At 45.1% G+C, this 23,705-nt stretch overlaps 1 protein-coding gene and 1 long non-coding RNA gene across 2 annotated transcripts; both read left to right on the top strand.

Moving 5' to 3' along the window:
* Positions 1–6,545: 6,545 nt before the first annotated feature.
* Positions 6,546–7,769, top strand: LOC138373254 (uncharacterized). Its single transcript, XM_069339294.1, has one exon. The coding sequence runs from the start codon at positions 6,546–6,548 to the stop codon at positions 7,767–7,769; it is 1,224 nt and encodes a 407-aa protein (XP_069195395.1).
* Positions 7,770–15,519: 7,750 nt separating this feature from the next.
* Positions 15,520–23,553, top strand: LOC138373119 (uncharacterized). The gene is made up of 2 exons (XR_011231068.1): positions 15,520–15,872; positions 22,486–23,553. It is a non-coding gene; the product is annotated as an uncharacterized lncRNA (long non-coding RNA).
* The last annotated feature ends 152 nt before the right edge of the window (positions 23,554–23,705 follow it).

Genomic DNA, 23,705 nt, shown 5'->3' with positions numbered 1-23,705 from the left:
ATTCCCAGTAATATTTGTACCCAAGCCTGAGCCGCATATGTACACAGAGTCACTCCAAGCATTTCTCCTTTTACCATAAGTGAAATGGGTGTTTTGACTCACATACATGTAGTGTTGCATGGTTTGACTTCTCTCATACATTATACTTCTCCTCTCTACTTCTGCCTGTGCCTGAATATTTCTGATTTTGCTTCTTATTGTGAATTCACATTCAATGTGAATGTGAACCACATCTAGAGACAAGGGAGTTAAGCTTTAGGCTGCACAATGAAACTGCTGTAGACAATTTTATAACTGCTGCTGCTAATGTCAACTGGGAGTTCGAGTTAGGTAACACAGGGGACATCAACCTAGCAGTGCAATCTTTTATTAAAAAAAACTCTCAGCCTTTATTACACCCACTGTCCTATGATTACGAAACAAGTCACAACCAAAAGGCTTAACAATCCTTGGCTTACAAAGGGAATACTTAAATCCATTAATATGTACACCAAACCATTACTAAACCAGTACACCAGTAAACCAGTACACCATTAATATGTACCACCAAAACCTTCTTCTTAAATTACATCATTATGGAGTCAGAGGACACTCCCTGCAATATCTCAAATCTTACCTTATTGATAGGCTCCAGTATGTTTCTGTGAATAATACAATTTCTCCCACCCTACCCATCAACATTGGTGTTCCTCAGGGCAGCATACTTGGCCCTCTCCTCTTTCTCATCTACATTAATGACCTTCCAAATGCCTCCCAACACCTCAAACCAATTCTATTTGCTGACGACACAACCTTCATTTACTCCAGTCCTGACCCCCTTGCTCTAAATGCCACAGTAAATACTGAGCTAAAGAAAGTCCATCTTTGGCTAACTGCCAACAAACTCACCCTTAACATTGACAAAACGTTCTATATTCTGTTTGGCAATAAAACCTCTAATCAAATAAATCTCAAAATAAGCAATACCCAAATTTGTCACAAATTAGATGGCAAATTCCTTGGCGTTCTCATCGACCACAAGCTGAATTTCCAGGGACACATTCTAAATATATAAAAAAAAAGTTTCAAAAACTGTGGGCATTCTTTCTAAGATCAGATATTATGTACCACGCCCTGCCCTGGTGACTCTCTATTACTCCCTCATCTATCCATATCTCAACTATGGTATTTGTGCTTGGGGTTCTACTACCCAAAATCATTTACGTCCTCTAATTACTCAACACAAAGCTGCTATTAGGATAATATCCAACTCTAGCCCCAGACATCACTCGGTACCCCTACTCAAATCTCTGAATATGTTAGATATTAAGTCACTGCACATTCTCTCATGTGTATTATACATATATAAAACGCTGAACTGTAATGCCAATCCTGACCTCAAAAGATTCATTGAAGGTTGTAACAGAACCCATGAGCACCACACCAGAAATAAATACAGTTTTGATATTCCTAGAGTACGACTTAATCAAACTAGAAATGCTCTTCATATCAAGGGACCCAGAATGTGGAATGACCTTCCCAACCATGTTAAAGACTGTACCTCTCTCAACCAGTTTAAGATAAAAACGAAGCACTACCTAATAAATTCCCTGTAACCTACCTTACCCCTCTATTGTCAATCTATGTCTGTTTTTTTTTATATAACGCTGTTTGTCGACCTAATTGTATTTGTGCTGCTTTTTCAGCCATGTTCCCCCCTTTTTTGTCTCTATTTTTATTTGTTCTCAACACTTTTTATTCTTTTTACTCAATTAGTATTAAGCTTTAGTCATTAATGTTTTTCATGCCCGAAACGCTTTGCGTAATAGTGGCTTTAGGCATTGTATGTACTAGCTCTATCTATAAATGCATCACTCTTAGTAAATCTCTTTTATGTATGTACCTTACCTAAATAAGCATTTATTTATTTACTTATTTATTTGAATGCCACAGTAAATACTGAGCTAAAGAAAGTCCATCTTTGGCTAACTGCCAACAAACTCACCCTTAACATTGACAAAACGTTCTATATTCTGTTTGGCAATAAAACCTCTAATCAAATAAATCTCAAAATAAACAATACCCAAATTTGTAACAAATTAGATGGCAAATTCATTGGCATTCTCATTGACCACAAGCTGAATTTTCAGGGACACATTCTAAATATATCAAAAAAGTTTCAAAAACTGTTGGTGTGAGAGTGTCTCTCAAGATTCTCCCACAGCTGATTTGAATGGCTCATTGCAGTGCACAGTGCACTGATCTTGTGCACAAGCCTATCTCTCTTAACCCTGGATAGTGACCTGGCATGTTGGATATCTCCAGACTGCCCACTTAACCAGGAACACTTTCATAATACGGAGGCCGCCGTATGTCCAGGCAGGAAGTAGATACAGGGAGTTAGGCATACTTGCCACCAAGGGTCAGTGAGTACATTGGCCGGTGCAGACCGTGAGAAGAGTAGAGGGGACGCCTGCGAGGCGACAGTGTGACCCTGAGGTCAACCTCAACCGGCGCAATGGAAATAACAGCTATGACGTGGTCGTGACGTGTTCATGACGTCACTCCTGCTACTAATTATCGAACGGTCAATATGATTGGTTCCCACTCATTTGCTGCAATGCTATTGGTCAAGTTGTAACTCTTTGTGTTGGATGCCATGAGATGACCGGCAGCCCTTGTAAAACCATTCTCGTGAGGGATCTCTTGCAAAGAGGACTTGTTCTGTTCTGTCTATTCGGCCACTAGACTGAACACCGTCAAGTTAACTCAGCGTCTTTTCGATATACCACACACTCGCCCAGAATCACGAGTGTGAGTATATTGTTCAGAAGCCTAAAGTGACAAATCTCCAGAGCGAAACAGACTGGTATCAGGTAACCCCTGGTGATAAAAATCGTTGTGAGTGACCTAGAGTGAACTAAGGCAGTGCCGCCGCCTAAGTAATCTGTGTGTGACTTTACCACAAGTGTACCTGTATGGTACCACAGCCGCCGTCTCCCTCACTGTACCACGTGACGTCACCACCCTTACTCACCGCCAGTGCCAAGTGTGTGTGTGCGTGTCTGTCTGTTAAGCATACAGCACGTTCTCCTGTCCCGTGTCAAGTACGGTTTGTGGGAAAACCTGTCGTCAATGGTCTCACTTAAGAACGAGGAAACCAGCTATCAGGCCACCTACGAGTGCTTGTATAAATGTGCTTGAGTGAGTGAGTAAGGAAAGGTACCTTATCTGTAAGTACAAGATCTTGTCATTGTTTTATTGTGTCTGTTGATCTGAGGTATCAACCACAATTCTCACCTTCTCATACCTGTCACAGGTTATAGGTAAATCAACGGTGAATGCGTGGTTATCTGTGTGGTATCACGGCATTTCACTCGTCTGTGAATGTGAGTTTCACATACACCACACATTTAGTTATTGTGTGACATTATTATTGTGCATGTTATTGCCTGTTCCATTGGCAGTGTATTTGTGATTTATTGCATATCATTATTACCGAGTATCCGGTTAGAACTCTTGTGATCCCTTTGCATACCGGCAGTTAGGTTGCCGTGTTATGATTGGCTGTCAATTGTGTTAAGTTGGCTGTCAATTGTGTTAAGTTAGGTGTTTCTCCACGAGTGGATACAAGTCGATAAGCCAGACGTCAAGAGTCTCGCTAATGCAACCATAGCTTTGCTGACGCCAATCTAAAGTAAATCAAACACTCTGTGTATTAGTGGTTAAGTTAGTAAACTACTGTTAAGCTTTAAGTGGTGTTTGCGTTGAACCACTTCTGAATACTGCCAACATTACTCAAGCCTTCAGCTCTAAGTGTCTTCAACACCGAGTTGCCTATAAGTCACAAACTATAAATGTGATGAGGACCCTAGGAGTCCCTTAAAGTGTTACATCATTGAGGAGATTCTAACGATCAACGTGGAGCAGGACCAGGTGAGACTAGTCTGAGAAGAGACCCTCAAGGACTCTAACTCGACCTTGCTCCCAGGCCCTGTACGGTTGCTCTCGTATTTTCTACACTGCTAATTCCGACAGTTTCGTGAAGCGTCTGCCACATGTACATTGGCGACGTACGCATTGCAGTCGTGAAAGCAAAAAAGAAAACCCCCACATCTGGCGCCCAACGTGTTTGGCTTAGTTGGAACCTATGAGCTAGATTGTACAGTAAAATTTCGCACTTAAATTTTCCCTGAAAATTCAAAAGTGACGAGTAGTATTCAGAGGATGTTTAACACCCTGTTAGGTACACACACACCACCAGTATGTCTGAGTGTGTAGAGTACAAACAGCGCTACCTGCATCTTCACCTGGCCTTGACCGCTCGTAGACCTGATGACTACGACACTCTTGCTGAGCAAGAGTGTAAGGAACGAGTGGAACAGCACATGAGGGCCGTGGAAGAGGTGATGCTACAAGCAAACATGCAGGGTAGTACTGAGGTGGCGTGTAAGAGTCTCATCACACTACATGAGGCTACCGGTGGTGAGACTCTGGTGAGAGATAACACAGTGGGAGAGACTCCAGTGAGAGACAACTTGGAGGTAGAGACCCCTGTGGGTGACGTCACCGAGAATGATGTCCACAAATGTCCACAAATGTGGTGATCTCACGGATGTTAACAACTACGGACCTATATCAATCCTGCCAAACTTGTCAAAATTTTTTGAAAAACTAATCTATAAGCAGCTTTACTCATATCTAGCCAAACTCAATATACTTAGCCCTTGCCAATATGGCTTCAGACCCAAAAAAAGCACTAACGATGCACTTATTAGTATGCTTAACTCGATTCATACAGCTCTTGATAAAAATGAGTTCGCTGTTGGGTTATTTGTGGACCTGCGTAAAGCTTTTGATACTGTCAACCACCAAAACCTTCTTCTTAAATTACATCATTATGGAGTCAGAGGACACTCCCTACAATACCTCAAATCCTACCTTACTGACAGGCTCCAATATGTTTCTGTGAATAATACAATTTCTCCCACCCTACCCATCAACATTGGTGTTCCTCAGGGCAGCATACTTGGCCCTCTCCTCTTTCTCATCTACATTAATGACCTTCCAAATGCCTCCCAACACCTCAAACCAATTCTATTTGCTGACGACACAACCTTCATTTATTCCAGTCCTGACCCCCTTGCTCTAAATGCCACAGTAAATACTGAGCTAAATAAAGTCCATCTTTGGCTAACTGCCAACAAACTCACCCTTAACATTGACAAAACTTTCTATATTCTGTTTGGCAATAAATCCTCTAATCAAATAAATCTCAAAATAAACAATACCCAAATTTGTAACAAATTAGATGGCAAATTCCTTGGCATTCTCATTGACCAGAAGCTGAATTTCCAGGGACACATTCCAAATATATCAAAACAAGTTTCAAAAACTGTTGGCATTCTTTCTAAGATCAGATATTATGTACCACGCCCTGCCCTGGTGACTCTCTATTACTCCCTTATCTATCCATATCTCAACTATGATATTTGTGCTTGGGGCTCTACTACCCAAAATCACTTACGTCCTCTAATTACTCAACACAAAGCTGCTATTAGGACAATATCCAACTCTGGCCCCAGACATCACTCGGTACCCCTACTCAAATCTCTGAATATGTTAGACATTAAGTCACTGCACATTCTCTCATGTGTATTATACATATATAAAACGCTAAACTATAATGCCAATCCTGATCTCAAAAGCTTCATAGAAGGTTGTAACAGAACCCATGAGCACCACACCAGAAATAAATACAGTTTTGATATTCCTAGAGTACGACTTAATCAAACTAGAAATGCTCTACAAATCAAGGGGCCCAGAATGTGGAATGACCTTCCCAACCATGTTAAAGACTGTACCTCTCTCAACCAGTTTAAGATAAAAACGAAGCACTACCTAATAAATTCCCTGTAACCTACCTTACCCTTCTATTGTCAACCAATGTCTGTTTTTTTTTAAAGAGCGCTGTTTGTCGACTTAATTGTATTTGTGCTGCTTTTTCAGCTATGTTTTCATTTCTTGTTTTCATTCTACTCATTATGCTCAATTAGTATTAAGCTTGTCATTTAAGTTTATCATGCCCGAAACGCTTTGCGTAATAGTGGCTTTAGGCATTGTATGTACTAGCTCTACCTATAAGTCAACCAATCTTTGTAAAAATTTATTGTATGTATGTACCTTACCTAAATAAACATTTTATTTTTTTTTTTTATACTAGAATCACGCGCGCTGCGGAAGAAAACGGAGTCACGCGGGAATCTAGCCCTTTAAATACTCCGTTGGGGGGATTCTATGGGAAAGAATCTCGGCCCAAAAGGTCCTTGTGGACGACACCAACTCAAAGAGTAGGTATTACAGGCTCGCAATTATTCACCTTAGAGGAATACCGTAACCAAGTTAGGGAGTTGGGATTCGAAGGGAATAAAGTAGCAGAGCAAGCTATGAAACTCTGGACTGATCAGCAGGACAGAGAAAGCAAACTGTGGACTGATCAGCAGGAGAGAGAAAACAAACGCTGAACTGATCAGCAGAACCGAGAAAGTACTGAACGCATAGCGCGCATGCAGTTGCAAGCAAGGCAGGATGACCAGACAAGTGGTCGTTCAACAGAGACTAACGTTGAACAAGGTAAGACTGTCAAACTACCTAAACTAGCTAACTTTGATGAGAGGGACGACTCGATGGATGCATACATCAAGCGTTTCGAAGGTCACGCCGCTGATTGCGGGTGGGAAAGATCAAAGTGGGCACTCGCTCTTAGTGCATTGTTAAAGGGTAGGGCACTAACTATCTACCACAGTCTGGGTCCGCACCAGCGCGGAGATTACGAGGCATTGACAACAGCGCTGCTGAACGGTTTTGGCATTATTGCAGACCGGATGCTAGAGAATTTCCGTAGGGCTCAATTGCAAAAAGGAGAGACATATGTGCTAATGTTACAGCGGTTAGAATCGAGTCTAAACCGTTACTGTGAACTCATGGAGACTGCTCCTGGGAGCATGGAGTTCTATCAACTGATGATTCGTGAACAGTTCTTAGAAGCATGCGAATCGTCTCTGCGTGTCAAGCTTAAAGAGCAAGAAATTGTGTCAAATCTGTCTATGGTCAAGCAAGCTGATCTGTGGGCTGGGGCCAGGAGACAGGTGAAAGGGGTGAAGCCACACGAGAAGCATCATGCTACTAGTATTGGCGATGGAGCTAAGCTTAAGACTGGTGTGTCGGGGGAGCAGGGAAACTCCTCCAACAAGCATGTGCACAGGTGCTACACCTGTGGTAAGCCAGGACATCGTGCAGCTGATTGCAAGGTAAAACCGAAATCAGGTTACACAGCAGGTGTGAGCTCAAGTGGTAAGAATCATCCCAACGTTGGAAAGGATCCACTAGCTTGGACCCTTGAGGTAGTAGACGGAAATGTTAACGGAAAATCGGCGAAAATTTTCCTTGACAAAGGAGCCACTACTCACATGGTGAGAAAAAGCCTAGTACAGCCAGGGTCTGAGACCGGTAGACATATCCATGTCAAATTCCCAAATGGCTATACTAAAGAGATGGTGGAGGTGTATGTGTGGGTCGACACACCTTACATCAAAAGTAAAATCCGCGCCGTTCAACAGGAACGTCCTGTATATGGACTTTTATTGGGAAATGTACCGGGAATCTCTGATTGCCCAAGTCCACCCTCAAAGAATATGGGGGAGAGTGAGGAAGCTGCTGCCTCAGCTGAGTGCGGCTGCCCTCAGTCAGCTGGAGCGGGTGACTCGCCCGGGGATGACGTCGCAGAGTGACCACACCCTCACCCAGCTGAAGAATAAGGGAAAGCAAGCTGTGAAGTTATGGAGAGAAAAGCAAAACCTCTGGTTGAAGCGACAGCAACTCCATGAACAGGTAACTCGCTCGTGGCAGCTGTCACTACGAGGTCAGAGAGCAACACGCCGACTCGCCCAGGAAAATCTTTGAAATTACGAGACATTCAGGGAGTGTTTGCAAAGGTGAAACAAGCAAAAGAACGCAACATGCTCCAACGCTACGAGGACCCTCCTGTAGATGGATCCACAAAGCCGAAGAAGCATGTAAGACGTAAGAACAGGAGAGGACCGCGGGGCTCGACATCGACAGGGCCGATCGACCACCCTCTGCTCTCAGCAACGATCGCCGGTGTCTCAGTGATAACCGCCGACGAGGAGGTAGGTCAGCCAGGTCTCTTCAATCAACAGCAGCAGGAGACACAGCGAGATGTTAAGGTTGATGATCAGCTGTCTGAAGATCAAGTCGACCAGGTTACTCGACTGGTAGCAGAGTACAAGGAGGTACTCTCTGACGTCACTAAGGTAGTGAAGGTAGAGGGTTACCACATACCTTTGCTAGAGCAGCAAGCGGTACGAACAAAACCATATCCTGTTCCTCATCACCTTGTACCACAGGTGAGAGAAGAACTGGCATCTATGATTAATGCGGGAGTAATAGAGAAGTCGACCTCACCGTACTCAAGCCCGATGGTGTTAGTGAAGAAGCCTGGGGGAGGTGTGCGCATCTGCCTCGACTTCAGGAAGTTGAACTCCATCATAGAGTTTGATGCTAAACCGATGTTCAATCAAAATGAGATCTTCTCGAGGTTAGCTTCCAGTTGCTATTTCTCCAAGCTCGATCTGACAAAAGGATTTTGGCAGATTCCACTAGATGAAGACAGTAAACGCTGCACTGCCTTCATGACAAGCGAAGGTCTCTTCCAATTCACAGTTCTTCCGTTTGGACTGGTGAACGCCCCAGCCGTGTTCAACAGAACTATGAGCAAGGTCTTGGGGGGAATTACTGGAGTAGAAGTGTTCGTGGACGATGTGCTCATCCACTCTGCTACGTGGGAAGAACATCTGACCTTGCTAAGGCAGGTGTTGGCAAGACTACAGGAAGTAGGAATGGTTGCAAAACCCACTAAGTGTGAGTTGGGGTGCAAGGAGGTCAGGTACCTTGGTCACGTGATAGGAGGAGGGTTCACCAGGACGCTGCCTGAGAAGATCATCAAGATCAGTGAAGCCACTCCACCCGCCACCAAGACTCAGGTTAAGTCATTCCTGGGACTTGCAGGGTACTACAGAACTTTCATTCACAATTTCACGTCCATAACAACTCCGCTAACTAATCTTACCAAGAAGAATGCACCGGTTAGAGTACGTTGGACAGAAATGGAGAACTCAGCATTCTCGACGCTCAAGAAGAAGCTGACTGAAGCACCCATCCTTAGACTACCAGATTCTACCAGGGAGTACATCCTTCGGACAGATGCCTCAAATACAGGTATTGGTGCTGTACTCATGCAAGAGTACGACGGTGAAATCTGGCCAGTTGCGTACTCCAGTCGTAAATTGAGCGATGCTGAGCAGAAGTACTCCACTGTAGAAAAGGAACTCCTTGCTGCTGTCGTGGGAGTAAGGAAATTCTACCAGTATCTATGGTAGAATGGTAAGCGTAGAATGGTAAAACGCTTACTATGGTAAGCGTAGAATGGTAAAACGCTTACTATGGTAAGCGTTTTACGTTTCAAGTAGATCACCAACCCCTCAGCCACATCGGTATGCTTAAAAACGCAAACCCTAGAATAATGCGCTGGGTGTTGTTCCTTCAACAGTTCACATTCCGCATGGTTTACATAAAGGGAGCCGACAACGTAGGTGCTGACTGGTTTGAGTAGGTCAGGGGTGATTAACGAGACGTCGAGCGAGGGAGACATGAGCGAGGAAATGCAACGCGAATCACCGGACACTGGTTCCCAGTGTGTCCCTGATGTTTCAGGCATGACACAGGTGGAGAGAGGCAGTGGACAGACTAGCGCCACTCAGGGTTTCGAGGCGTTGAGCCGACCCAGACCTGAAGCTACGTCCGACCACAGTGCCTGCTCAAGACCTGACAAGATAGCCACATGTGACCCGGTGACTGAAGAAATTCCTCACTTACCAGAAGAGAATAGTCTAGACGACGACCCGCCTCGCCTAGCTGTATAGAAGACGGGGGTCTGCTAGACCCAGCCGCGCCACGTGCACTCAGCACTGTGCACGTGCGTCAGCGGTGTGAGGTCTGAACGAGCGCCACTATGTGGGCTCGATCTTTGTTAGGGGGTGTTGTGAGAGAGTGTCTCTCAAGATTCTCCCACAGCTGACTGGAATGGCTCATTGCTGTGCACAGTGCACCGATCTTGTGCACAAGGTCCTATTTCTGTTAACCCTGGATAGTGACCTGGCATGTTGGGTATCTCCAGAATGCCCACTTAACCAGGAACACTTTCATAATACGGAGGCCGCCGTATGTCCAGGCAGGAAGTAGATACAGGGAATTAAGCATACTGGCCACCAAAGGGTCAGTGAGTACATGGCTGGTGCCCGCGGGAGAGACAGAGGGTAGACGTTAGCAGCGTCTGACCTCTGGGGTCAACCGGCGCGATGGCAAATAACAGCTATGACGTGTTCATGACGTGTTCATGACGTCACCTCTCCTACTGCTCATCGAACGAGCTAATATGATTGGTTCCCGCCCATTTGCTGCAATGCTATTGGTCAAATTGTAACTCTTTTTGTGTTGTATGCCACGAGATGCCCGGCACCCCTTCAAAAACCATTCAAGTGAGGGACACCAAACCTAGAGGACGTGTTCTGTGCTACCGGCCAATAGACTGAACACCGTCTATTCCTCACCGTTAAGTTAACTCAGCGCCTGAAGATTATACCACACACTCGCCCAGAATCACGGGTGTGAATATATTATTCAGAAGCCTAAAGTGACAAATCTCCAGAGCGAAACAGACTGGTATCAGGTAACCCCTGGTGACAAAGATCGTTGTGAGTGACTTAGAGTGAACTAAGGCATTGCCGCCGCCTAAGTAACCTGTGTGTGACTTTACCACAAGTGTACCTGCATGGTACCACAGCCGCCACTCGTCCCGAGCGTGTACCCCAGTACCTCGAGGCACCCGCCGCCGCCCTCACTACTACGTGACGTCACCACCTTGCTCATCGCCAGTGCCAGTGGGTGCGCGTGTGTCTGTCTGTTAACCATACAGCCCGCCCTACTGCAAGTACCCTCCGTGTCTACGAGCGAAACCAGCTGTCAGGCCACCTACGAGTGCTTGTATAAATGTGCCTGAGTGAGTGAGTGAGTAAGGAAAGGTACCTTATCTGTAAGTACAATATCATGTCATTGTTTTATTGTGTCTGTGTTGATCTGAGGGATCAACTACAGTTCTCACCTTCTCATACCTGTCACAGGTCATAGGTAAATCAACGGTGAATGCGTGTTTATCTGTGTGGTATCACGGCATTTCACTCGTCTGTGAATGTGAGCTTCACATGCACCACACATTTAGTTATTGTGTGACATTATTATTGTGCATGTTATTGCCTGTCCCATTGACAGTGTATTTGTGTTTATTGCATATCATCATTACCGAGTATCCGGTTAGAACTCTTGTGATCCCTTTGCATACCGGCAGTTAGGTTGCCGTGTTAATGATTGGCTGTCAATTGTGTTAAGTTAGGTGTTTCTCCACGAGTGGATACGGGTCGTTTAGCCAGACGTCAAGAGTCTCGCTAATATAACCATAGCTTTGCTGACGCCAATCTAAAGTAAATGAAGCTCCCTGTGTATTAGTGGTTAAGTTAGTAAATAAACTACTGTTAAGCTTTATGCGGTGTTTCCGTTGAACCACTTCTGAATACTGCCAACATTACTCAAGCCTTCAGCTCTAAGTGTCTTCAACACCGAGTTGCCTATAAGTCACTAAACTATAAATGTGATGAGGACCCTAGGAGTCCCTTAAAGTGTTAAATCATTGAGGAGATTCCAACGATCAACGTGGAGCAGGACCAGGTGAGACTAGTCTGAGAAGAGACCCTCAAGGACTCTAACTCGACCTTGCTCCCAGGCCCTGTACGGTTGCTCTCGTATTTTCTATTCTGCTAATTCCGACAGCTTCGTGAAGCGTCTGCCACATGTACATTGGCGACGTACGCACTGCAGTCGGGAAAGCAAAAAAAGAAAACCCCCACACAGAGTTAGGTACATAATATCTGATTTTGGAGAGTATACCAACTGTTTTAGAGACTTTCTTAGTTATGTGTTGTATGTGGGAACTGAAGTTGAGTCTCTAGTCTAGGAATAGGCCAAGAAACTTTCCATCATTTTTATTGCTAATGTTTACATAGTCTATCTGAAGCAGAATTGCATTTGTAGATTTGCTTCCAAATAAGATGTAGTAGGTCTTTTCTATGTTAAGTGTTAGTTTGTTGGTTGACATCCATAGGTGGACTTTTTTTAGTTCATTATTAACAACATTATTTAGTGTATGTGGGTTGGGGTTAGAGTAGATGAGGGTAGTATCATCAGCAAACAAAATAGGTTTCAGAATGTTAGAGACGTTAGGCAGATCATTGATGTAAATAAGAAATAAGAGAGGTCCCAAAATGCTGCCCTGTGGCACTCCAACGGTTATTGGTAGAGTGGGAGAGGTTATATTATTGATGGCTACACATTGGTGTCTATCACTAAGATAGGATTGGATATAGTCCAGTGTATGGCCTCGAATTCCATAATGATGGAGTTTACGTAAGAGGTAATTGTGATTAACAGTATCAAAGGCCTTCCTCAGGTCAATGATGAGTCCAATCGGAAACTCATTTTTGTCAAGGGCTGAGTAAATTATATCAAGGAGACTAATAATTGCATCGTTGGTTCTCTTTTGGGAGCTGAAGCCAAACTGACAGGGGCTAAGAATGTCAAATTTTACGAGGTAGGAGTAAAGCTGTTTGTAGATAATTTTTTCAAATATTTTTGATAGTATGGGTAGGTTTGATATTGGTCTATAATTGTTTATGTCTGCCGGATTGCCTCATTTATGAACTGGTATTACTCTTGCTTTTTTAAGAATATCAGGGAAGGTATGACACTCAAGGGATTTGTTGAACAGCAGAGCTATAGGTGGGGCAAGGGCGTGGGAGGCGTTCTTGTATATAATGGATAGTATTTCATTGATCTTCGCCAGTTTCAGAGTCAAGGGTGCTGAATCTGTCCTGACTGTGGGAGCAGTCTATAGAATTCCTAACACTGATGTGTCCGAATTCAACTCTAACCTTAGAAATCTAATACTAGATAACAGACTGAACAAAAACCATCTAATTATCGCAGGGAACTTTAATATTGACCTCTGCGAGCCTGAAAACCCTACTGCTGCTAGCTTCCTCAACTGTATGAATTCCTGCTTCCTCATACCCTTAATCACTAGACCTACTAGAATCACTGATATCCATCACACTTTGTAAAATCTCTTGTATGTATGTACCTTACCTAAATAAACATTTGATTTGATTTAATTTGATTTGAAAGTACTGCCACGGTTCTTGATCACATCTGGACCAACATAACCTCTCCACTTACTTCAGAGATAATCATCGATAGCACTACAGACCATTACCCCACATTTCTCCTAACATTAACAAACCACCTCTAGAGACAAGGGAGATAAACTTTAGGCTGCACAATGAAACTGTCATAGGCAATTTTATAGCTGCTGCTGCTAAGGTCAACTGGGAGTCCGAATTAGGTAACACAGGGGACATCAACCTAGCAGTGCAATCTTTTCTTCAAAAAACTCTCAGCCTTTATAACACCCACTGTCCTATGCTTACGAAACAAGTCACAACAAAGAGGCTAAACAATCCTTGGCTCACAAAGGGAATACCTAAATCTATTAACAAAAAACATGACCTTGAGAAGAAGTGTAGGTTAGGAATCGTCTCCAAACAATTTTCAAAGAATTACTCGTCATTGCTATCTAAAATAATTAGAAAAGCCCAAATTAAATACTACGAAGATAAAGTTACCCAAACAAAGGGCAACATTAAGAAAACATGGAGCACAATTTCACAAATATTGGGATCAAAGAAGAGTTTTAATAACAAACCAATACTCCTGTCAAATAACGATGGTCAGCTTACAGCCTCTGATACTGCTATTGAGTTCAATAGGTTCTTCTCTTCCATTGGGTCATCCCTTTCAAATGTTATTCCATCATTCAGTACTGATGTTCATGACTATCTTACAGGTAACTATCCACAGTCTCTGTACCTAACGCCTGCAAATTCCACTGATGCAAATGAGATTGTTTCTGTGAATAATACAATTTTTCCTACCCTACCCATCAACATTGGTGTTCCTCAGGGCAGCATACTTGGCCCTCTCCTCTTTCTTATCTACATTAATGACCTTCCAAATACCTCCCAACACCTCAAACCAATTCTATTTGCTGACGACACAACCTTCATTTACTCCAGTCCTGACCCCCTTGCTCAAAATGCCACAGTAAATACTGAGCTAAAGATTGTCCATCTTTGGCTAACTGCCAACAAACTCACCCTTAACATTGACAAAACGTTCTATATTCTGTTTGGCAATAAATCCTCTAATCAAATAAATCTCAAAATAAACAATACCCAAATTTGTAACAAATTAGATGGCAAATTCCTTGGTGTTCTCATGGACCATAAGCTGAATTTCCAGGGACACATTCTTAATATATCAAAAAAAGTTTCAAAAACTGTTGGCATTCTTTCTAAGATCAGATATTATGTACCCCGCCCTGCCCTGGTGACTGTCTATTACTCCCTCATCTATTCATATCTCAACTATGGTATTTGTGCTTGGGGTTCTACTACCCAAAATCATTTACGTCCTCTAATTACTCAACACAAAGCTGCTATTAGGACAATATCCAACTCTAGCCCCAGACATCACTCGGTACCCCCTACTCAAATCTCTGAATATGTTAGATATTAAGTCACTGCACATTCTCTCATTTTTTATTATACATATATAAAACGCTGAACTGTAATGCCAATCCTGACCTCAAAAGATTCACTGAAGGTTGTAACAGAACCCATGAGCACCACACCAGAAATAAATACAGTTTTGATATTCCTAGAGTACGACTTAATCAAACTAGAAATGCTCTTCAAATCAAGGGACACAGAATGTGGAATGACCTTCCCAACCATGTTAAAGACTGTACCTCTCTCAACCAGTTTAAGATAAAAACGAAGCACTACCTAATAAATTCCCTGTAACCTACCTTACTCCTCTGTTGTCAACCCATGTCTGTTTGTTTTTTTCAAAACAACGCTGTTTGAATGTAATTGTCTGTAATAATTTGTAATTGTATTTGTGCTGCTTTTTCAGCCATGTTCCCCCCTCTTTTACCTCTATTTTTATTTGTTCTCAACACATTTTATTCTTTATACCCATTAGTATTAAGCTTTAGTCATTAATGTTTTTCCTGCCCGAAACACTTTGCGTAATAGTGGCTTTAGGCATTGTATGTACTAGCTCTATCTATTAATCCAACAAACTTTGTAAAATCTCTTGTATGTATGTATCTTACCTAAATAAACATTTATTATTTATTTATTAGTATTATTAGATAATCCTTTCCCTTAAAACCAAGTCTAGTGCCCTTGAGGAGATATGGCCACTGCCTTTTGAACGAAAGGTGGTGGAGTTTCTGATTGGGAAGGAAGAGACAATTGCACATCGCGTTCCGCAAGGCGCGGTGCGGCCAGCCAGGGTACTGGCATAAAAAGCGCGGGAAGTCAGGTCTCGCTCTCACTCCCTCTCCCGACCCGGTCCACGATCCACGAAGCAGCTCCACGCTCAGCACCACGCCTCATCGACACGTGGGCCAGTACCCTTACCGCTTCTCCATTCTGCTTTACTGTGTACACGAGATTTCTCAAGCAAATGGACCCCATCCCCGCTACTATGGTCCCAGATCTGACGTTCTCTGATCCTTTGGGGCCTTCTACATCCCAGGCCGGTACCGCAGGGGCCCCCTGCCCTACCCAGCAAACCTTAAGGTAAGAGAGTTTCCTGTTCAAGTTAGTCAGGACTACCCCCAGTGCTGGCGTGTGTTTGCGCCATCCCTCGCGGCCCGTTCGGCCGCTTTAGCTAGTTCCCTAGGGCCTTCCGCCTGCTTGCCTCCCTGGGGTTGCAGGCGCGCCTCCAGGTCAGGACTGGTGTGCTGGTTATCTGCGGCGACTTCATGTGGCCAGGTATCGGTGGTCCTGTGCCCTGGGGCCCGGCCCTATTGCATGCTCGGTGGACCATTCGTCCCAGGGGGGCCCTCCCCGGTTTGCTGTGCCCCTAGGCTTGCCCTAGGGGCCATGTTTCCCCCGCGCCTGGCCGTGCGTGCACGGCCAGGCTCCTTCTGTGGTCTGGCATCGCCCTCTGTGGCAACGCTACGTGGCTGGTTTCCGGGGTTCTGAGCCCTGGGGCCCAAGCCCGGTGGCGGCGCCCACGTGGCTTGGAGCTCGGTGGAGCACTCGCCCCAGGGATGCCCTTCGTTTCCTTCCCCGTCCCAGGCGTTTTTCCCTGGAACCTGGTTTGTTGCGCCTTCTAGGCATGGCCCTAGGGGCCAGGGTTCGTGATGCGCTTGGCCGTGCGTGACCGGCCAGGCTCCCTGCGAGCGTCCTGGCATCGCCCTGGTGGCGACGCCTCCTGGCCGGGTTTTTTAGTTGTCTTTGTCCCTAGGGCCGACCCTAGGGGCCCATGCCAAGGTCGGCATCACCCACGTGGCATGGCGCTCCGAGGAGCGCTTGCCTTGGGCTGTGTTCGCTTCCTTCTTGTCCTTCTCCCTCTCGCCCTCGGGCAGGAGACGCCCTTGTGGCGGCGGTGCCCGGTGGGTAGGCCCAATACTTTCTTGTTAATGGCTGCCTTGCGTCAGCCGGTGTCGTCCGGCATGTCTTCAGACGTTTGTCTGGACGGTGATGCCCTGCGTGTTCGTCCCAGTTGTTTGTCCGTCCGGTGTTGCTCGTTTTGTCCGTAACTAGGCGTTTTGTCTGGCTGGTGTAGACCAGCCTGTTCGTACCTAGTCGTTTGTCTGACTGGTGTAGACCAGCCTGTTCGTACCTAGACGTTTGTCTGGCTGGTGTAGCCCAGCCTGTCCGTCCTAGACGTTTGTCTGGCTGGTGTTGCCCAGCCTGTCCGTCCTAGACGTTTGTCTGGCTGGTGTTGCCCAGCCTGTTCGTCCCTAGACGTTTGTCTGGCTGGTGTAGGCCAGCCTGTTTGTCCTAGACGTTTGTCTGGCTGGTGTAGGCCAGCCTGTTTGTCCTAGACGTTTGTCTGGCTGGTGTAGGCCAGCTCGTTCGTCCCAGACGTTTGTCTGGCTGGTGTAGGCCAGCCTGTCCGTCCTAGACGTTTGTCTGGCTGGTGTTGCCCAGCCTGTTCGTCCCTAGACGTTTGTCTGGCTGGTGTAGGCCAGCCTGTTTGTCCTAGACGTTTGTCTGGCTGGTGTAGGCCAGCCTGTTTGTCCTAGACGTTTGTCTGGCTGGTGTAGGCCAGCTCGTTCGTCCCAGACGTTTGTCTGGCTGGTGTAGGCCAGCCTGTTTGTCCTAGACGTTTGTCTGGCGGGTGTAGCCCAGCTCGTTCGTCCCAGTCGTTTGTCTGGCGGGTGTAGCCCAGCTCGTTCGTCCCAGTCGTTTGTCTGGCTGTTGAAGCCCCGTTTGTTCGTCCCGGTTGTTTGCCTGGCTGGTGTAGCCCAGCTTGTTCGTCTTAGCTGTTTGTCTGGCTGGCGGAGCCCTGCTTGTTCGTCCCAGTCGTTTGTCTGGCTGATAAAGCCCAGCTTGTTCGTCCCAGTCGTTTGTCTGGCTGTTGAAGCCCAGTTTGTTCGTCCCGGTTGTTTGCCTGGCTGGTGTAGCCCAGTTTGTTCGTCCCGGTTGTTTGTCTGGCTGGTGTAACCTAGCTTGTTCGTCCCAGTCGTTTGTCTGGCTGATAAAGCCCAGCTTGTTCGTCCCAGTTGTTTGTCTGGCTGGTGTAACCCAGCTTGTTCGTCCCAGTTGTTTGTCTGGCTGGTGAAGCCCAGCGTGTTTGTCCCAGTTGTTTGTCTGACCGGTGTAGCTCAGCTTGTTTTCCCAGACGTTTGTCTGGCTGATGTAGCCTCGCTTGTTGGCCCCAGTCGTTTGTCTGGCTGGTGTAGCCCAGCTTGTCCGTCTCAGCTGTTTGTCTGGCTGGCGGAGCCCTGCTTGTTCGTCACAGACGTTTTGTCTGGCCGGTGGAGCCCGATCTGTTCGTACCCAGTCGTCTGGGATGGCCGGTGTATCCCGGCTTGTTCGTCCCCAGATGTTTGCTGGCCCGGTGTCCCACGTTATGTTCGCCCCAGCAATTTGGCCTGACCGGCGTAGACCGGCCCGTTTGTTCCATGACGTCTCGTCCACTCGGTGTAGCCGCCTGTTGTTCCCGCACGTACACGTTCCCTCCTGTTTCCCTGTCCTGTCCTACTCCAGCGCAGGCGCATGCCGTCGAGCGGTCTGTCCACTTGGGTGGGCTATGTTATGTTATTATCTTTTATTTAAGTTTTCTAAATTAATTTATTGCATTGTTCAGCTTACAGTTATGCCTTGTATTTACTTACTATTCCTCTTGCAGCGTTAATGCAGTGTCCATTGCTGTGGAATACTCAACTAATTTTGTTTCACTTTTGAGAATATTATTGCTTTAGGCTAGCCAATCTCCCTTGATTAGTACTGTTTTAATAACCATTCCATCCCTTGAACATAACAGTTTTACGCTATCCAAACCATACCATGCACATTACTGTTTAACCTACCATCCTATCCCTTGATTAATCCCGCTTTAATTAAGCTACCAAATCTTCCTATGATTACCACTGTTTCTTTTATTTGTTCAGCTTATATGCAAGTACATTATATTACGGTCTTATTCTATTATTAGAATATAATATTCCCCTCCCGTTCTCACTGTTCTGTTCTACTCCTCCAGGGTAGGCGCATGCCGTAGAGCGGTCTGTCGGCTTGGGTGAGCTACGCCATGTTATCATTTATTTAAGTTTCCCTAAATTAATTTATTACTTTGTTCAGCTTTCAGTTATGCCTTGTATTTACTTACTAATCCTGTTGCAGCGTTAAAGCAGTGTCCATTGCTGTGGGATACGCAAATAATTTTGTTTTCACTTTTGAGACTATTATTGTTTTAATCTAGACCATCTATTCCATGAATAAGTACTGTTTAATTAACCAATCTATCCCATGAACATTACAGTTTTACTCTATCCAAACTATACCTCAACTCTCTCAACCAGTTTAAGTTAAAAACGAAGCTATACCTAATAAATTCCCTGTAACTCACCTTACCCCTCTGTTGTCAACCCATGTATGTTTTTTGTTTTTCAAATCAACGCCGTTTGAATGTAATTTTCTGTAATAATTTGTAATTGTATTTGTGCTGCTTTTTCAACAATGTTCCCCCCTCTTTTACCTCTATTTTTATTTGTACTCAACACATCTTATTCTTTTTACCCATTAGTTTTAAGCTTTAGTCATTAATGTTTTTCCTGCCCGAAACGCTTAATTTGCGTAATAGTGGCTTTAGGCATTGTATGTACTAGCTCTATCTATAAAGCCAACAAACTTTGTAAAATCTCTTTATGTATGTACCTTACCTAAATAAAATTATTATTATTATTATATTATTATTATACCATGCATATATTACTGTTTAACCTAACCATCCTATACCTTGTATAGTCCTGCTTTAATCTACCCAAATTATCCATGATTATCACTGTTTACTCTTTTATTTGTTCAGCTTAAATACAAGTATATTATATCTTTTATTTGTTCAGCTTAAATACAAGTATATTATAATACGGTCTTAAGCTATTTACTTGTCCAGTTTCAGTTTGTCTTGTATTTACTCCGCTATTTATTCTCTGTTTTCTAGCACGGCTTAAGCCTCATGCCTCTCTTGCTGTTTTGGCCTCGCTATGTTATTTATATTATTTATTTAAGTTTTCTAAAATTAATTTGTTACATAGTCCAGCTTCAGTTATGTCCGATATTTACTTGTAACGGTTCTATTGTTACGTAAAGTACGGTGACAAATAAACACAGACACTAAGGTACTATATATATATTTGGTCGAATATACAGAAGTACACAGGTGATACTTTGGTGTGAGTTGAGCGCACTGAGCGTCGGTACAGTATCTCGCAAGTGTCTGCTCTAGACCACACTTGAAAGTAGACTCTGGTTAATGTTTGCTATTCTGCTGCTTATATGCTCGGGCAACACCTCACCGTGTTGCCCGGGCAACGCCTCACCGTGTTGCCTGGGCAACGCCTCACCTCATTCATCTCCAAAGGTTGACAGGAATATTAACAATGCATTTGGAGCGAGTATATTATTGGGATAATCTACTCGCTACAGAACTCCGCCTCCCAGGGGATGAAAGGAAAAATACTTGATCAAGGAACTTAGCTGGTCGGTGAATTGTACGCCCTGCTCGCGTTACATAACCATCAAAGTTAACTTCCTCCTCTTCGCTGATGTCATCTAACTGGGGTCGTAGGGTGGGAGGTCGCACAGGTCGTCCGTCGTCGTAGGATCAGGTTGTGGTGCGGCTGGTAACTGGGGTTGTAGGGTGGGAGGTCGTACAGGATCGTCCGTTGCCGTAGGTGGCGGTGCTGCTGGTAACTGTGGTCAAAAAGTGAACTGCGTAGTCGGCGGATGTGTCTCTGGATTTAGCAGTGTCGCAGACGTTGAGACGAAGCCTGGAGCAGAGCAGAGAGCTGAGTGAGGCCGGAGTCGTGGAGCTCTATGTGGGAGAGCGTGGCGGCTCGATTGAGAATTGTGAGTGTCTGAACTCGGGGAGCGAGAGCGTGGCGGCTCGATGCGGTCGTAGTCTGCTGTCTGCTCTGTGTCGAAGCTGTAGCGTCTTGGGTTGATTAGGACTGTACACGCCGGGTACTACATTGTTGACTGTGGAAATTGTAGTCTGGTACCAAAAGATGTAGGCAGTGTGTGGACAAGCTCGGTGTAGCAGGAGAGAAGAATGTGCATAATTGTTGCGTCCTTGGGTCGCTGGTGGAGCATTTAGATCCGGGGCGGATGGGCTCGGGCACCAGGACATTAGGAGGTAATGTAGGCACGTAGTTAGGACAACGAGGTAATCACATCTAGAGCTGAATTGTCCTGAAGGCGACGAAGTGTCGGAAACGCAAGCTGTAAGTCCTGTACTGCGCAAAGGGCTTGAGTCGGCCGATTATCAAAATGCAGTGAACGTGTAGATGAATCTGATGACAGAGCAGCTGTCGTGGGCGTAGGACAAGCAGTGCCCTGGCAGCGACGGAGAGTCGGCAGGACAAGCTGTAGATCCAACATGATGTAATCATTGATGAGGCTGTCAGATGAGTGAGTAACGATCGTGGAGCAGCAAACCGTAGTAGATGAAAATGCAGAGATGGACGCGATGAAAATCATAGCTGTGGCGAGGGTGTTGGCAGTGTTCCATCACAGCAAACAGTAGCAGAAGAGGTCCAGTGAGAGTCCATGTTGTAGTCCATCGTGGCTGGGTATCGTCGAAACTCTCTGGGGTCACCAATGTAACGGTTCTATTGTTACGTAAAGTATGGTGACAAATAAACACAGACACTAAGGTACTATATATATATTTGGTCAAATATACAGAAGTACACAGGTGATTATTTGGTGTGAGTTGAGCGCACTGAGCGTCGGTACAGTATCTCGCAAGTGTCTGCTCTAGACCACACTTGAAAGTAGACTCTGGTTAATGTTTGCTATTCTGCTGCTTATATGCTCGGGCAACACCTCACCGTGTTGCCCGGGCAACGCCTCACCTCATTCATCTCCAAAGGTTGACAGGAATATTAACAATGCATTTGAAGCGAGTATATTATTGGGATAATCTACTCGCTACATACTTAATAACACTGTTGCAGTGTTAAAGCAGTGTCCATTTCTAGTGGGATACTCAAATAATTTTGCTTTTCACTTTTGAGATTATTATTGTTTGAATTCTTCAAAACTATAACACGAATAATACTGTCTTAACCACTGCAATGCGCAAAGCGCCTTTAGGCGCTCAGAGAGTTGTGCTTTTTGTTTTTTAATTTGGCTATATTTTAATGTTTTTTAATGTTTTCATTACTATTTGTGTTTTGAAATGGAAATAGTTGACTTTGGAAACATTTTGACATTAAATTTACCTGAACATTTGTAAAAATAACAAAAATATGTCCTTGACAATTGCACCAAGACGTTTTTGCCGAAAATAGGTGAGCAGTGCAAGGGTTAATATAAACAAACTATACAATGAATAATACGGTCTTAATATAACTAAACTATACCATGAATAATACTGTTCAATATATACATGAATAATACTGTTCAATCTATACATGAATAATACTGTTCAATCTATACATGAATATTACTCTCTTAATTTATTTTAACTGCTCAGCTTTTATTACATTGGCTTTTATTACGATAGCATTGGCTATGTCCGGTATTCTCAATCACTATGGACTCTTAACTTTACCTTGCTTTTGTCTACTTGTGTATGTGACGGTTGCCGGTGCGGCAGCTGGGTCTCCCTGCCTGCTTTTTTTTTTTTCCCCGTTAGACCTGCCGATGCTGACTTTTTCATTTTCCGCAGTGGCGAGAAGCCGGATCACACAGCAACTGCAACACGGAAGAGGGCTCGGGCGGCGTCGTGCGAGGACAACAGCGCAGTGGTGTGAGGACGCAGCCGGCCTGGGCCAGGACAAAACCCGCCCGCTTCGCCTCCCCCTCCTCGGGCGGCTCTAATGTGGACGGCGACCACACTTCCCAGAGGCCCCCTGCCGGCAAAGCGGCGGGTGGCACAGCGTCGCAGCCTCCACCCCTTTCGGCCGACGATTGGACGACGCTGCAGGCGCCCATCGCGCAGGCTTGGGGGCCCTCTCATGTCACAAGCCTTCTGGGCATGGGAACCACCGAGGCCGACCCTGCCGCGGCTGCTACAGCCGCCCAGCTGCCCCCCACCTTCACCGATCGTCGCCCACGGGCCAGGGCCAGGGCCAGGGGGCATAAGTCGAGGCGACGTGCGAGCTCCTCCAGTCTGTCCTCCTTCCTTCCTAGTTCGGTAGCGTAGTTGCTCTGCCACCCTGAGGTTTCCCTCGTGGCCAGCGGGCACTCGCCCTTCGGGAGGGGGGAAAGCGGTCCGGCCTGCTGGCCTGCGGGGGGGGGGGGGGGGGTTTGCAGCGCCCGTCCCCAAGTGTTCCGCTGTCCGCAGCTACTACTTTGACTTGACAGCCATTCTACTAATAAGCCCTACCTTATGTCAGGAAATTCCTTCTTCCTTGGCGGCTCGGCCTCTGGCCTGGGGTTATTTTCTTCTCCAAATACATATCAGGCTTTCCCAGTCACTATGTATTTTTCCGCCGCCTGATTATTCTCCAGCTATAGGGTTTTCCTTATGTTGTTCACTTTGGTGTCCTGTTATACTTAGAATTAGATTTGTTACATTCGCCTCACTGCTAATTCTAGACAATTGGACATTAGGTTTCTGCAGAGTTTGTTACTAGGCTATAAGATTACGTTATTTTACTACGGGTGTACAATTTAAGATGTTTCGTGTACTTTGAGTTAGCGACGGCTATGTTATACATTTGTTAAGACCTACTTAGAAGCCTGTTTTACTTCTGCAGAATTATTTATCCTGTCTAATAAATTTACGCCCCCATGTGTTGGTGTCTTCCTTCCCCTGATCAGAAAATATAGATAAAAGTGAATATGAAACTCTTGTTGGTTAACTATGCGCATGTAGTGCATCCAGTATGGGAGAGCTATTTCCTTCAAAAAGTATAATCGTGCGGCTTTATGTTTAAAGAAACA

The sequence above is a fragment of the Procambarus clarkii genome, chromosome 41 (assembly GCF_040958095.1).
Source record: "Procambarus clarkii isolate CNS0578487 chromosome 41, FALCON_Pclarkii_2.0, whole genome shotgun sequence".
Classification (NCBI taxonomy): domain Eukaryota; kingdom Metazoa; phylum Arthropoda; class Malacostraca; order Decapoda; family Cambaridae; genus Procambarus; species Procambarus clarkii.
The sequence above is the reverse complement of the archived record's forward strand: the minus strand, read 5'-3'. Positions and strand labels throughout refer to the sequence as shown.